This window comes from Pholcus phalangioides, unplaced genomic scaffold (genome assembly GCF_987345545.1).
Source record: "Pholcus phalangioides strain wild (caught in Gottingen) unplaced genomic scaffold, Ppha-v1.0 ptg000007l_1, whole genome shotgun sequence".
Classification (NCBI taxonomy): domain Eukaryota; kingdom Metazoa; phylum Arthropoda; class Arachnida; order Araneae; family Pholcidae; genus Pholcus; species Pholcus phalangioides.
The window spans coordinates 18,486,016-18,501,823 of record NW_028301600.1 but is presented as its reverse complement, the minus strand read 5'-3'; the positions used below and the strand labels follow the sequence as shown (position 1 = coordinate 18,501,823).

At 36.2% G+C, this 15,808-nt stretch overlaps 1 protein-coding gene across 4 annotated transcripts in view; it reads right to left on the bottom strand.

The window, feature by feature from the left end:
- g (adaptor-related protein complex 3, delta 1 subunit-like garnet) overlaps window positions 1–15,808 on the bottom strand; it is a 281,738-nt gene that overhangs the window by 58,130 nt on the left and 207,800 nt on the right. For all 4 annotated transcript variants that reach the window (XM_089232772.1, XM_089232771.1, XM_089232769.1 and 1 more), the window contains exon 20: window positions 6,068–6,127. In XM_089232772.1, the coding sequence (XP_089088898.1) occupies window positions 6,068–6,127 (60 nt within the window). The remainder of the gene's footprint in view (window positions 1–6,067; window positions 6,128–15,808) is intronic.

The window sequence follows — 15,808 nt, the reverse complement described above, 5'->3', positions numbered from 1 at the left end:
ATCACATTCATCTCATCTTCATTCTCAAATCAAACAAATTTTGTTACTTGTTTTTGATCCACAAGATCATTTTCAGAAGGGCACTTTGGGTTGATACTTTTCAAATTAACTTTTTAAAAAGAACTTTGAAGATTATTTTAGAAAAGTATCTTAATCTTAAAATTAATCTTAATTTCTAAATGGAATCTTCAACCCATGGCCCACCGATGACATTTTAGTGGCTTGCCAAGACACTGATAATTGAAAAATTAAATCAGCATTCCAGTATCTGAAACTATGATGGTAATTCTCGTTCATTTTGGATATTCTTTCTAATAATGCAAACAGTTGGTATATCTATAGAAAAATCAAATCTTGACCAGAATTCTTACTGACTAGTTTCCATTTAAAATTGATAAGAGAGTAATTTACTAAAATTTTCAGAGAATTTCACCAGAAAATTTTTTATCAATAGTGATCGAGGAGCCAAACCTTGGAATAAATTTGTTGAGAAATTAACTATTTCAAGATAACAGTTGGTTTATTTAAACATCGGACTGATAGTCCTGGGTATTACTAGACGCGACCCAGGACCTGGCCACGGTATAAGGCTTACTAGAGCTAACAAGCCCAGAAGAGCAAATGTGGTCCAAGAACCTGGCCTGGCCATAGTAGAGGGCTCACCCAAGCCAACAGGCGTACATGTGGTCCAGGACCTGGTCTGGCCATGGTGGAGCGCTCAATAGAGCCAACAAGCACAGAAGAGCAAACATGGTCCAAGAACCTGGCATGGCCACAGTAGAAGGCTCACCCAAGCCAACAAAAGTAGATGTGGTCCAAGACCTGGCCTGGCCTCGGTGGAGGAACTCACACAAGCCAACAAGCCTAGAAGAGCAGACGTGGTCCAGGAACATGACCTGGTCATGATAGAGGGTTCACCCAAGCCAACAAGCCTAGAAGAGTAGAGATACAAAGCCATAGCTACAAATTTTGTGTATAATAGGAATTTTTTAATTATAATTTATTAAATCTGTATCTACTTTTTTTTTTAATGTGTTTTATATTTATTTACTATTTATATGAATAATAAAGCACCTGACACCACTCTAGCCCCCTCATCCAGGGCAATGGCTAAAATTGAGATTGGTCGACAAAGCCTGGGCGGTGCAGTGTATCAAATGGCAAGATGAGTATTGTTAGCCAAAACTCTGTGAGCAAGCTCTAAATTTGTTGAATTAATAATAACTTAATAATTAATTGTTTATTAATTATTGATCATTCAAATCTATTTATATAATTTTTATTTTTTACAAAATAAATTGACAAATTTTACCATAACTCATTGCATGGTCATAAGGAGGGGGAAAGGGCTGCTCAACCCTGCGATTCACCCCTCCCATTAAATGTGGCCCTGGGATGCCAAACCTTGAAGACCCCTAGCGTAAAGCACAAGGGGGATAACTGTAATCATAAGATATTCACAAGATAAGAGGGGGAAGCAGCATAACACCTTTTTACATGGTTCTTTTTACATGGTCTTGAGTACAAAAACAAACTTTCTCCCACAATTTCAGTGCAGGCTTCAGTTAATGCTAGAATGAAGGATGCATTAACTTTTATCGCAAAGCTACTTTGGCATAACACCCAAACAGTTAATCTTAAGTTATTGAAATTTTATGACTTTTTTCATCATCTTCTGGATCTTGGATTCCTAGAACATAAATGTTCCAAGTTACTTAGTTGAGTGGAAAAACAAAGTTATACCTATAACGATGGTTTGCGATCAAAATGACAGGTATAATGATTGCGCACTAATATGATAACAAAAATTTTTAAAAATAGGTTTTTTTCTTGTGAGAACATAAATATTGGAAAAATAAATATTATGTATAGTTGTGTTTGCTGGTTTTTTAAAATCGTTAACACTGTGGTGACTAAGGTACATACTCCAATTTCTTATTTCAATGACACCATAGCTACTATAAATAAAATAGTGAGGTGATTCCAAGTCTGGCCACCAGCATGAGCCTCAATAATTGAAAATGGTTCCCAAATCTAATATTGATTAATGGGAACTAATATTGAGTCTTTGCAACAAAAGCACATAACTTTATCAGACATAAAACCAAAGCATATGTATGTGTATAAAAATTTAAAATTGGTTAACTGAACACAAAAAATTAAGAAAAAATTAGTAGTTACAAAAGCTGTAAAATTTTTTCCAGAGAATGTAGAGCCAGGAGAGGCTACAAAAATCACTGTGCAATAGCCCATTTCCACTGGGGGAAAAATTATGAATTTGTTAATTTAATTTATTTATTTGTGTCCCGTTTGCTTGGACAAGGGAACACCAGTATTGTTTAATGAAGGACATTTCCAGGTTGCGTGTCACAGGGAGTTTTTCTCTAATAGGGTTGTTAATAAATGGAATAGAATTCTCCCCCCCCCCCAGAGGTAAGCTAACTCGATATGTTTAAAAAGTAGTATGATAGACATACTGGGATAAATTGAGAAGCTATCCATACTTAGATAAGACAACCATTATCTTTTTTATGGGCAGTGTATTAAACATTATTAATCATTATTATTATTTATTTTTTTTTGTACGGTGATATATGCTTTTATATTGGGTTGCTGTATTTTGATTATATTCATCACCCATATATATTTTTCATGGGTACAATTTTTCATCCACCTCGTTGGGCAATTTGTCTGTTGTGGCTTTTATATTTGAGGTTGGTTATATCAGGGTCTGACAGTATGTTTTAAATTGAAAGTTTTTACATTCAAAAAAATATATGGGTTACTCGAATGAAATGGACAGAATTAGACAACTCAAATGTTTGAAGGTGACTAAGAAGTAGAGGTGACCATAGCAAGGTTTGGTATTATTAATCGTATGACAGATTTTCATTATAATGATTTTTTTTGCAATATGATTTGTTAACCATTAGATAGTTTTTGGCATAAAATGGGAAAAAGAGGAAAAAATGAGTTTCATAACAATTTTTAATAAATGAAGTACCATGTAATATATAATAGAAAAAAAGATGACAAAAATAGTAAAAAATAATTGCATCAAAAAATTATTAGTAGACAAGAATCACATTATTTTCTGTGTTAGACTTTCTTACAAAATAGCTTCTGCCAGATACTACAAAAAAAATAATAAATAAAAAAATATAAAAAAAAGGTAAAATAAAATAAAGCGCTGCATATCATTAAGAAAAAAAAACTAAGAAGCAGTTTTTGTCATTTCCTGGTGACTAATAGAAGTCCATTTTATATATCCTGTTAAAGATTATCATATAATATTGTCATCATTTACAAGTGTTGGAAGAGACTGAATATATGTTGTTTCAAGAAGTTTTGAAGAAAAAAAGAATTTAAATGAAGTAGCAGTTTGAAGTAACATAAAGTAAATAAAAAAAGATTAAGCAACGGTGGTGTATGATGGATGCATCCAAGTGAGTACAACTGAGCACGATTCAATTTTTATGTAAAGATGCTTCAGCAAATGAAACCTTTTGTAAACGCAAGCAGTTTATAGAGACATTTAATTAATCAATTTTTGGCACACATCTTATCTGATCTATAAGTGGAATATTCTGCAAATTTTGTCCCTTATCACAAAGCATGGAATAATCTGAAAAATGGTGATTGTTCATTATCACTGAGAGCAAGATAATCTGCTCATGACAATGGTCACTTTGCGCCACATGTGAAACAATGTGATTATTATTGAAGGTAAAGAGAAATATTCACAGGTTTTATTAATTCAGCTGGTTTCTACTAATTTAAAACAAGTTCACATGATACTGTTATAAAATTTCCTTCACCAAATCCTGCCAAAGTTAGTATGGTATTGATGAATATAAAACACACATGCAAGCATGACTATTTTACGATACAAAACTAGATGCAACATTGTAACCACATGTATGTACGCTGAAAGTTTTTTTTTCAATTCTGCTTGGAAAAAACAGTAAGCTGATATGATTATTATTCACATTATTGAATGTGACTCCCAAAGCAGAATGTCAAAATCTGCGACATACTTTACAGAACAATCTGTGCTACTACTACTTAACCATACATGTGCATCTCATATATATTCCTCTGCAGAATTTCTAATGAATTGGCACATGCCAGAATGTGCGTGTACATGTTGTGAATCTAACATGAAGTTTGTTTCTGTGTAATGCTTGTTAAGTGCAGATCTGCCATCAATTTTTCTAACCATGAGTGAAGCATAATGATTGAATAATTGTCCATTGTAGGCCCGTTGCTCTGTGGTGAGACTTTAACAGGAAGATCAGCTCGCATTTGCACCTCGAAGTTGGGAATCAGAGAAAACCAACTTCAGCTGACCACTACTATATAGATGATGGGGTGAAAACCTGGGTCCTCACAAATGCGAGTACGTCACTATGACCACTCGACCACCACAGTGCGCAATTATTGCTACTGCAGAACAATCTGGAAGAGTTTTAAGAAAAGTGTAGAAAATTAGCTATTTAAAAGCTAATGAGAATTATTACTGCACAATATTTCTAGTCAGCTGAGGGCTCCTTGCAGAACACAAAACATTCTGCTTTGTGGAATGTGACTTTGAGGGGCTAGCTCACTAACAGGAGCCACCAGATGCCATACAGATTATGTATATAGGAGACCATGGGACTGGAAGTGAATGCGAACGAACTAGTAGGGGTACATGACCAGGAGTTGACCGCTGAATGAACTGATGAATCTCCATTGCGTGCAACAGCAAGGGCTTATGGACAGGAACTGGTCTGAGGAGGAAGAAGAAAGCAAAGAGGCAAAACCTCTCGCTTCAAATCAGATTATAGATGTTTAGAATATGGGAATAAGTGCAAAATTTTGTACAAAAGAACAACCCAAATAAAGCTGTAGTAGTGGGAGAGCTGAGTCTGGCTAACAACACACACAATGCAATTTCCCATTTCCAAGAAATACTAAAGAGCAGGCAAAAGCGCAAGTGTCATAAAATAAGTTCTTGTTCAGAGTCACAAAAAAGTTTTGTGATAAAGAATAAGTTTGCAGACAGCAGTGAGTCTGCAAATCATCATTAAATGATAGTCCATTTCTCTCTCTCTCATTGTATAGACTAATTTGTAAATATTTTATTGTATGTTTATTTATTATTGTTTTATTTTAAAATAAGATTATTGTGTATTATTTATTATATTATTGTGTTGTAGGATTGATTGAACGCCATTTTTATTAGTCACTTTTTATGTGAACGAATAACTGTGGAAAGAGTTATCTGAGTTTCCATTATTTCCGATACGGAAGTTTGATTCCAAGTACGAGTGATTCAGGTAAAGAGCACGTTTACAGCATGCATTAAGCTTTTTAACTGAAGTTCCACTATATATGCTCTTATACTGGGTTACTGTATTTTAGTTATATTTGACATCCATATTTTTTGTGTCATTTTTTTCAGCTATCTCGTACAGCGATTTGCCTGTTGTGGCCCCTGTGTTTGTATCTAAAACCATTTTTGTTATTGAGGAATGCTGAGAGGTTCTACTGAGAGTTTTTAAAGTGATATGTCTGAGTGGCATACTCAGTTTCAAGGTGGATAAGTATGTTGACATCAGAGAAGACTGTAAACGTGAACTTGCAAGCAAAAGCAGATGAGATAGCATATTTTTTTTGTGATGATGCAGGATGACTCTTGTTGCAGATTTAAAAAAATGGCACTAGGTTTTGCCGCCCATTACAAACATATGTCCTGCACATTGCTTGCATTTTGATAAAAGAAAAGATTTTACCAACTGAAACACTTTATTTTGTATAAAAATCGAATCGGTTTTACTCACTTGTACAAATCCATTACATAACACTATCACTTGAATGCTTTCCTATACCCAGTTGTCTCAGGATGGCCACCCATGTGTTGTTGCTACAAATACTAAACCATGTAGTGATGCCAACTTTCAATCAACTTGTCAAAGAGTTGTTGTCAGCTTTGTCTGTTTTATTTGAACCACCCATATAATAATTTCTTATAAAATTACATAGATTTTCAAAAAGGAAAAATTGAATATCGGGTTTAACTTACCTTAGATGACTTCAAATAATGTGGATTGTTGGCTTGTTCTACTTTTCGGGCCTCTCTACGCTGTAAACATATGAAAGACTTGAAATGATGCAGTTGTGTAGTTGAAGATTAATTAGAAAACTACAATGCTTGATAATTACTAAGGATCAAAGGAATTTTATGGTATAAATTATGATGGACACTGTTCAAGGGGGAATGAAACCTACACAATTTCAACCAACTCAATTTTGCACTTTTATGATTTTGGCAACACTTTTTTGTGAGTGGTATATTTTGCCACAAAGGTGGTAAAAGTATCATATTTTTAAAACTGACATTTATAATCATCACCACTTTTTCATTCCAACTTATAATTTGATTGATAGGCAATGAAACTAAACCCCCATGAAAAGCTTTCTCAAGTTTTTTTTTTTTAATCGACCAATGAGAAATTTTTGCTTTTGCACACTTATTTTTAAGGGGGCTATGATTTCTGAAAAAAAAAGTACTGGATCATTCTTACGAAATTGGACAATAAAAAAGTTATATATAAAAAAAGTATCAACCAAAAAAATTCTTACGGACACTTCTTTACCTGATAATAAATGAAGTATAGTCAGCAATGAAGTTTGTTAAAAATTTATAGTGAAAAAAATTAATTTAAATTTAACCATGTTAGGAGATAGGCAAATCTGACGAGGCATTTTGTCTGTTTCAGTACTATTTGTGATTGCTGCAACAAACAAATTGAGATTGTTTTTATATGATTATGTAAAACATTTTATTCGAAACACATATCAATTTGTTTTTTGTATTAATGAAACTTATCAGATGATCAACTGAAATGAACAATCAAATTTGTATCCAAGTGATAAAACTACCACATTTCAATACAAGTGCCTTTCGTAGCTCGGGCTACATCTAAATGGGTGAAAAAGTGCTCTTATTGAAGTGTGGTAGTTTTAGGTAATGTAAATCTTCATAAATATTAATTATGCAATGCTTGTGTTGCATTCTATGTTATTTTGAAATTTTTGATACAGTGCTGTCTGTGAGGGAAATTTTGAACTACAGTCAAATCCTATTATACCAAACACCAAAAGACGGGAGGAATCACTTCGTTAAAACAAAATTTCGTTATAAAGGAATTCCTGGCTACCTAGCATTGTTCCTATGTAAACTTATTTGGGGGATTAAAAAAGTGTTCGTTAAAACAAGATTTTCGCTATAAAGGTATTCGTTAAAATGGGATTCGACTGAATTTTACTTTAATTTATCAAAAAAAAAAAAAAAATTAACCCATGATAAATGTTTCAGTCCAAACCTCACCAATTGAGTTGATTTTGGTCGGTTTTTATTTTTTAATTTTTAAAATGTGTCCAGGACGCTTATAAACAAATTCTACACTCCTAGCTACATTATAGAAATTTAGCACATCACGATTGGCTGAAATGAGTGATGTACCATTACATCACTGTTAGTGAAGTTTTTGCTGGCGACGTTTAACAATAGATATACTTAATTATACTTGTGAATCTAACATCCACAGTTGGCGCAGTGGTTAGAGCACAGGACACATGTACCAAAAAATGTGTGGTCAATTCCCTCTCAAGGCCATCTGGGATTTTTTTTCCCCTCTCCTTTCTATCTTGGCTACCATATATTGATTCACTAAAAAATGCTTCAATTTTTTTCTGATTGAATCAAATGCAGCTAAGGTGCATCAAGATGACAATAGTAACAGTTCGCGAAGCTGGGCCCTGCTATGGTTTATTGATTCACTAAAAAATGCTTTCATTTTTCATTAATGAACTTCGAAATTCAGTTTTGAAAAAAGCTCTGCCCCTCATGATGTTTTGTTATCTTTCTTGATCGCAGTAACCCAGGCCCATCATTTGGGGGGGGGGTGGGGTCAGGGGCACCAGCTTTAGAAATGGTGTTTATATATACATATATTGAGTATATGTTCATTGGCCCCTTCCCTGGAAAAAAAGTCAAAATGACGGCCCTGTAGTAATCAATCACTGGCTAATCATGCCCCTTGTGTTACTAAGAATGTAGGGATTGCCATTACCTGTCCTCATTCACCCTGCATATCATAAATACATTTATATAAATTAAAAATACAGTGATCTTTCTCATTTATGTGTCAGTGCAAGGGAACAAAAAAAAAATCATACTACACAGATATAGGGACACTAAATCCTTTTCAAAATAAATAACAGATATATTAACACAAAGGAGCTCTATAGAGAGACATACTGCACTAAAAAAAAATTTGTTTGCACCTAAAACAGGAGAGTTGAACAACTCTCCTGTAAAATTTCCCTTTTGTCACACTGTGCCTCTGGCATACAAAAATTCAGACCGAGCAAATAAAAAAAAAATTTATGTCTTACTTTTATTACAGCTTTAATTACACATATACTTGCCACAGGGCTGAAACTAGAATGGGTGGGGGCAACTGCCCTGGGTGGCAAAATTTAGGGGGAAGCAAAATAATGTTTGCCCCAGGAGGCAAAAATCATAGTTACGGCCCTGCTTGCCACTACAATATTTTCATAACCAGGTTGATCAAATTTTACACGTCATTTTGTGTGATAAGAATAAGTATTCATACGTTTTTTTCCCACAAAATAACTAGAGAATTTCTCCAGACTTCGTTTTTGAATCTTTAAGTCCCTAATTTTCATCTCTTGACAATTAGGCCCCACCCCAAAGGCATTGACTTATTTTTCCACGCAATAGCAAGTCATGATAAAAAAATTTTTTTATCAGGCACAAGGTTACTTGCACAGTTTTTAGAATTGAAAACAAAGCCTCCCACCCCCTTCCATGTGTGTGTATCTTTGTTCCCCTTATTTCTTTTCCAAAAGCAACGCTAAAGAAAATTAATTTCTCAATCAATATTCCCCATTGATTTTTTGAAATTTTTTTATATTCTATTGCAAATATTACTGTGTTGCAACAGCATTTTTCCCAAATTCTTAGGAATTTTTCTCGGGATTTCAGGAATGGGAAATCTTAAATTCCAGACAACAGGCTGCAATGAATCGACGCCTCAGGCAGGCGGCAATACAATCTATTCACGGACACTCTCTGTTAGCGGAGAAAATTTTACGTAACACAGGTGTCTATTATCGAATTTCTATTGATTGATCTGCAGAATCGTGTGCTGCAGATCTCTGCCGATCAGAATTCAATGTTTGTTTTTAGTGTTCCCTAAGTCATAGTTGTGCAATTTATTTTATTCTGTATAAATACACTCATTGCCATAAAAATTTGCGCACCAAGAAATAATTGTGGGATCGAAACGAAAGTTGGCCTGAAGGTACATGTCGGGCAGATATGCAAATTATTAGAAATGCAGCGTGATTGCGCATTGCGTAATGCCACTGGAGGGTGTTGAACTTTGTTCTCCTTGGAGTATAAAACAGGTAAGCAGAGCTTGCTGGAGTGTATTTAATCGTTTGCAAAGGAAATGCTGAGGTAGACATGCCGTTACGCCGCCGTCGAAGACCATATGAGCAGTTGTCAGAGTTCGATAGGGGAAGAATCATCGGGATGATGGAAGCTGGGTGGTCAGCTCAGCGAGTAGCTCGTCAACTAGGCCGTTCTGATTTTACTGTGAGGAGGTGTTGGGACCAGTGGACAGAAGAGACGTCATTTACACGGAGACCAGGTTCAGGACGGCCTCGACAGACCAGTCGTCGAGAAGACAGTCACATCATCCGAAACGCACGCGTAGAGCCAACTGCCTCATTGGCCGCTATCCAGACACAGGCAGCAGCTTCACTACGGGCCCCTGTGTCTTCCTGAACCATCACAAGGCGCTTGGCTGAAGGACATCTGGTATTGCGGCGCCCATTACGGGTGCTGCCAATGACACCCATCCACCAATGCCTCCGTTTGGAGTGGTGTCGAGCACGACGGGATTGGACTGCAACGGAATGGAACCAGGTTGTCTTCAGCGATGAATCCAGATTCAACTTGAGCAGTGATGACAATCGTGTTCGTGTGTGGAGGCCCCGTGGTAAACGCTTCAATCCTGCCTTCGCTTTACAGCGACACACCGCTCCCACAGCTGGTGTCATGGTATGGGGTGCTATTGCTTACGATACACTGTCACCCCTAATATTGATCCATGGCACAATGACAGCCCAGGGGTACGTCCATAACATCCTTCAGCCACATGTGTTGCCACTCATGGCAAGGCTCCCAGGAGCCATTTTTCAACAAGACAATGCTAGACCACACACAGCAAGGATGTCACAAGACTGCCTCCGCCACATTACCACCCTTCCCTGGCCTGCTCTATTCCCAGATTTGTCACCAATCGAGCATATCTGGGATCATTTGGGACGGCAAGTTGGACACCCTACAAGGTTGGTCGAACTAGAGGCGCATTTACAGCAACTGTGGAACAAGATGTCTACCGTCCTACAACGGTAAATCATTCAACCATAACACTTCACTCATAGTTAGTAAAACTGGGGGCAGATGACAGCACTACACATAACAAGCATTACACAGAAACAAACTTTACGTCAGGTTGCACTACACGTAAACGCACATTCCCACATGTACCGATTCGTTGGGGGGGGGGGGTTCCGCGGGGGGGGGGGGGTGCAGCAGTAGTAGGTAGGGGCTCGGGGATCCATGATGTTCTTAAGTCAGCCACCTCGTTGGGCAATTTGCCTGTTGTGGCGTTGTATTTGTATTTGTATTTGTATTAGACATCATACGGAACTTGTATGCCTCAATGCCCGCTCGTATCGCATCGTGCATTCGCGCTAGAGGGGGTCCAACAGAGTACTAAAACTTCTGTTCATCTGTACTTTTTTCTGCAATAAATTATCCTTTTTCTTGGATTTTCTAATCACTTACTTATATCAACGTAGTACTTACATGTGTAAAATTTCGTTTCATTTTGATGACTTCTTCTGGGTGCGCAAATTTTTATGGCAATGAGTGTATGTAAATAAGAAGTTTGTCAAAGAATTATGTTAATTTTGCAGTGCTACCAATTCCACTTTATGATTCACTGTTACAATGATGGATGATGGGAAAGAATTCTTTCAAATACTAGCAGTGTGCTGGGAACGAGGCATTGGCACTCAATTCATATCAGTCTAATGTAGTTCTTTCTGGAAGCGTTTCATCCCGAGAGCTGTGCACCAAGTTGCACTTCTTCCGTCATTATTTACTGCTGATCCACTGGCGTGCTTTGGCACCGTTTCAGTTGTCCAGCCTTTCCTTCTGTTTGTCACCTCACTGAAGGTCCAGAGTTTTCTTCACGTGAGAGTTTAAAACAACACGTTTTCCTGGACGAAGCGAGTTCACTCATAATATCAGATTACACAGCATCGCCCCTGGATTCACCAGCGTAGCATATTTGCTGGATTAAACTCCCTTGGACTGATCATGCAAAGCTAGAAGTTGTGATGAAGATGTAAAGATGTAATAGGTGCCTCGACAGACTGCATTGGTAAGGTCTAACCTTTTTGTTGTACTTTTTAGCACTAATAACTGAACAGAAAAAAAAAATTAACTCTTTGTGATGAATCAAGTTGTGTTGTGTAAAAATCTAAATCTAATATACTTTTAGAATAAATGTTATAAGTGGAAAACAGTGTGTTGTCTTTTATTATTGTTGTCTGCTGATGAAATCAAATGTTGGGTAAACAAAATAAAAACAAACCAGGAATGTACTTAAACTATCTTCCACACACAACCGCTCAAATGATTTGCTGATCTGCTCTTGGCAAGCTGCCCACTCGGTAGAACATCATTGAAATAGCAATCACCTGAACTTCACTTGTGCTAGGCACATGGTCGGCTGGTTCAGGATTGTCATGTCTTCTCATACTCATCAGGCCATTGTTTTAGTCACCCGCTGTTCTAATTGTTGCCAATCATCCTCTCGGCACCTGTTGTCAGGTCTACTGGTTTCCCCATGCCCACTTGCCGTGCTGAGTCTCCTCGTTGGTTCGTGACCTTTGCCAACTCTCATCAAGGTGATGACGTCATCCTCTACATGATCCGAGTATCATTGTACTCCTACAATTGCATCGCCAGTATGTGTTGACTTTCCAGACTTACAAGCAGAGTGTTGCTGTTAATACCTGATTGAGAATCTTTTTACTGTTTATATTAATTCTTTAATCGTTATCCAAATAGAATCATTAGAAATTGTTAATAAACTCATTTTGTTAAATTCAAATCTGCACCAATTCTCTGGATTAGAACCTGGGTCATATGCAGAGTTTTTGCATGCAACCCTGAACGAAGGAATGTATACCAAATTTTCCAATTTTGGAACGTTTTTTTCCCCTGTGGATAACATAATGGAAATCACAGTATTTCCATACTTACCTACCAGCATTCAAAGGCAGCACATTTTTAACATAAATTAACTTGGTTCCTACAGGATTGCAAATATATATATATATATTTTGAAAAATCGTAGAATATTAGGTCAGTTCAAATAGTAAAAGAATTTTTGAGACTATTGGGGGGGGGGGGGGTCCCCAATTCTGTAAGAACTCAACCTTGAATATCAACAGTTCTGTCATCTGTCACTGTTTCACATCACGAAAAACAGGGTGTGTATGCAGAATCAGCCTTTGGAGAGGCACAAGGATTTCTTCCACAGAAATTTTGGGTCACTGATACTAAAAAAGAATTTTAAATTAACAGATAGTATGTGAAAGTATTTTCTTAATATTTTAATTTTGTGTGTTGTGCACCTATAGGATTAGTGATTTTCCCCTCCATGCAGTATTGTGAAAAGGCATGTACATTTTACGAAACGATGAACTTCTCCGCTAATTTTACAAAGTACAGATGGCACTGGATATCAAGCAAAGATAATTGGAAAGAAAAGTCACATTCCTCTGTGGGGAATCAAACCCCCCATCTGGAGGCTAATTTCGTTATGAGCTGCTGCTGAGTTAGGAAGCTGTCTATTGTGCAGTCCCATTAAGCCCAAAGAAACAGTGTTCTTAAGAAAGAAAATGTCTATCCTCTGTAGCTTAATGGTAGAATACGCACCTGGAAAGTGCGAGGTTGGTGGTTCGATTTGTTTTATAACACTCATATAATTGTCTTACCCTTGCACCATACTTGTCTTCAAGTGTATGGTAAACTTATATTTAATTGTATTATTATCAATTGCACCTTATTTTGTTGTTAATAATGCAATTGGTTTTATGACCAGAGAAATAAACTTGAATATTTTTATTTTCTGAAAAAATATTTTAAAATATTTTTAATTTTTGATCTCCTTGGGGAGCATGGGCATGGGTACATATGTTCTTCTCGGATTTTGCCTTTGGAAAAGTGTTGTGGGTGTGGAACCCACAATTGTGCAGTGATTATAAGCTAAATATGGTTTTCTAAGGTTTTCCAACTTTGAGTTCACTATCCCTTCGAAAAAAAGCTGTGTTGCCACAATGATCACACAGACCTACAACACAAATATGTATACATTACATTTCAAATCTACACATTAGCAATACCGAGGATAGATGCAGGGCTCCCACTAAAAGTTTGGAAAAACGAGGAATAAAAAGTAGGATGGGGGTACCCCCCCCCCCCCCAGACAACATAATCATAGCATAATTAAAAAAAAAAAAAAAAAAAAAAATTTTTTTTTTTTTTTTTTTTTTTTTTTTAAAGCACTATTTCAGTATCCTGTAAGATTGACTCCAGCAAAATGACAGATGACTTGGTAACAATTTTGGGCCAAAACAGTGAGCAACCACAGATAAATCTTTTGTCTCTCTCCCCATAATATGTTCCATTTTTTTTGGAGTCTTCCACAGCCCACTCTGTCAACAACTGATATGAAGATGTGCGTGCTTTTTAAGAATGATGCTTTGAAAAGCACAGTGTAAAATGCGTAAAATTACCGGATCCGATGTAAATAAGTCAAGGTGAACTGGATGGTTTTACTGCAGCGTTCATCCTTTTTTTAAAGAGATTTGTTTACATTTTGTTGTTCAATACCAGTGTATCAATTTTTGACAAATGAAGCACTTTCATTTCTAGCTCTTTGCTGAGCATTGTGAATATTGTTTATGCCTCTGCATGCCATAAAAATACATGACAATTGAATGCTATTGGGTAGAATCTAGTGGCTGCTCGTGGTCGGTTATTTTTTTGGGAGAGCTCAGAACTTTGAATTGGGTGCTGTATTTTTGAAATATATAACATCCATATTTATTGTGGGCATCTTTTTCTCAGCCACTTCGTTGGGCCTTTTGCCTGTTGTGGCGTTGTATTTATATGTTTGTAGATTTCCAAAAATATACCACCATCTGTTGGTGATGATATGAGTCAAGTACATGCAGGGCTATAACTAGGATTTTTGTCGCTCCCACCAATTTAAAATCTGATTATTTTATATAATGGTGTTCTTTGTTTCCCTCTAAATTTTTCTGCCCGGGGCAATAGCCCTCTAGTTCCAGCCCTGAGTACATGTACTATTTACAATTAGTAAAGTATTGCACTGCATTGAAAACTTTTATTTTTGTTTATCAAATTATTTTTCACATTATCTGTATACCTATGCAATACAAAAGTAATAATGCTCTATCAATGCAGCATTTACGTAAAAAAAGTTTGCACAGTGAGCTTAAGCTATGTCTTAATAACGTTGAAAATCATCATTTAAGTTTAGCAGTTGCCATCGGCAATGGTTTTTGCAAATTGTGAAAATCCATACTCTTCTTCCAGTATAAGAGGTCTGCACCCAGCCAAAATTTGGGCCTATTTTCCAAAACCTTAACAAAATTCTTGATCTAAAAAACAAAATCTTTAGAAAATTCTGGATCTAAAAAATGGACCCTTTACAAAATTCCAGATCTGAAAAACAGGCCTTTCAGAAAATTCTGGACCTTCACAAAATAAAAATTAATGAAACCATAAATTTGGAATTTCATTTCTTCTGTGTAGATTAACTAGATTACTTCGCTTCTCACAAAATTACTTATTTTTCACAAAATCTGGACCCTACAAAAAAGGTTTGGACAGATGCCTGAATATTATACTCTAGTTTAAAAGGTGTATAAATTTATATGATGAAGTTATAAAAAATACATATTTCTTATTCAAATATATTCTAACTTAAAAGACAACAGATTTAAAAGGTAGTAGATGGCAACGTAAGTATTCATGGCGCTGTTTTGCGAGCCTAAAAAATTAGTGTAATAACCTTGTACTAATGATTCCCCTTTCTCCATTCTCTAGTTTTTATACTACCACAGGGTATCTCATATGGCACATGATGGAGAGCCGCCAAAGAGGAAAGAATACAGAGCTCTCTCCATGGAAAGCGCTGCCAAACCCAGGGCTGTCTTAAGAGCATCATGGGCCCCCGGGCCAAGTGGTTTTTCTGAGGCCCTACCTTGTAAATTCTAAAAAATTTCAACCGGATTTCATTTTTGTGAGGCCTATCTTCTCTTGAAGTGCTCGGATGGACGCATGCATTAAGATGGCGCTGGCCAAACTTCGACCATATGACCCATATTTTATAGGACTTTTTTTTATTAATGCTTCTCCAAAAATTTTTTTCTTCTAATTTATAAAAATTCATTAAAAAAAGAAAAAAAAATTTAACAGTTTCAAGTTGGTATAAAATTTATTTAAAGAATTAAATTAATCACATAATTTTCAGGGGGGTGCACCTACACGCCTCCTTCGTGAGTTGCCCCTGGTAGAATAAGAATCAACAAACCTAGAATAGTCTATGTATTCAAT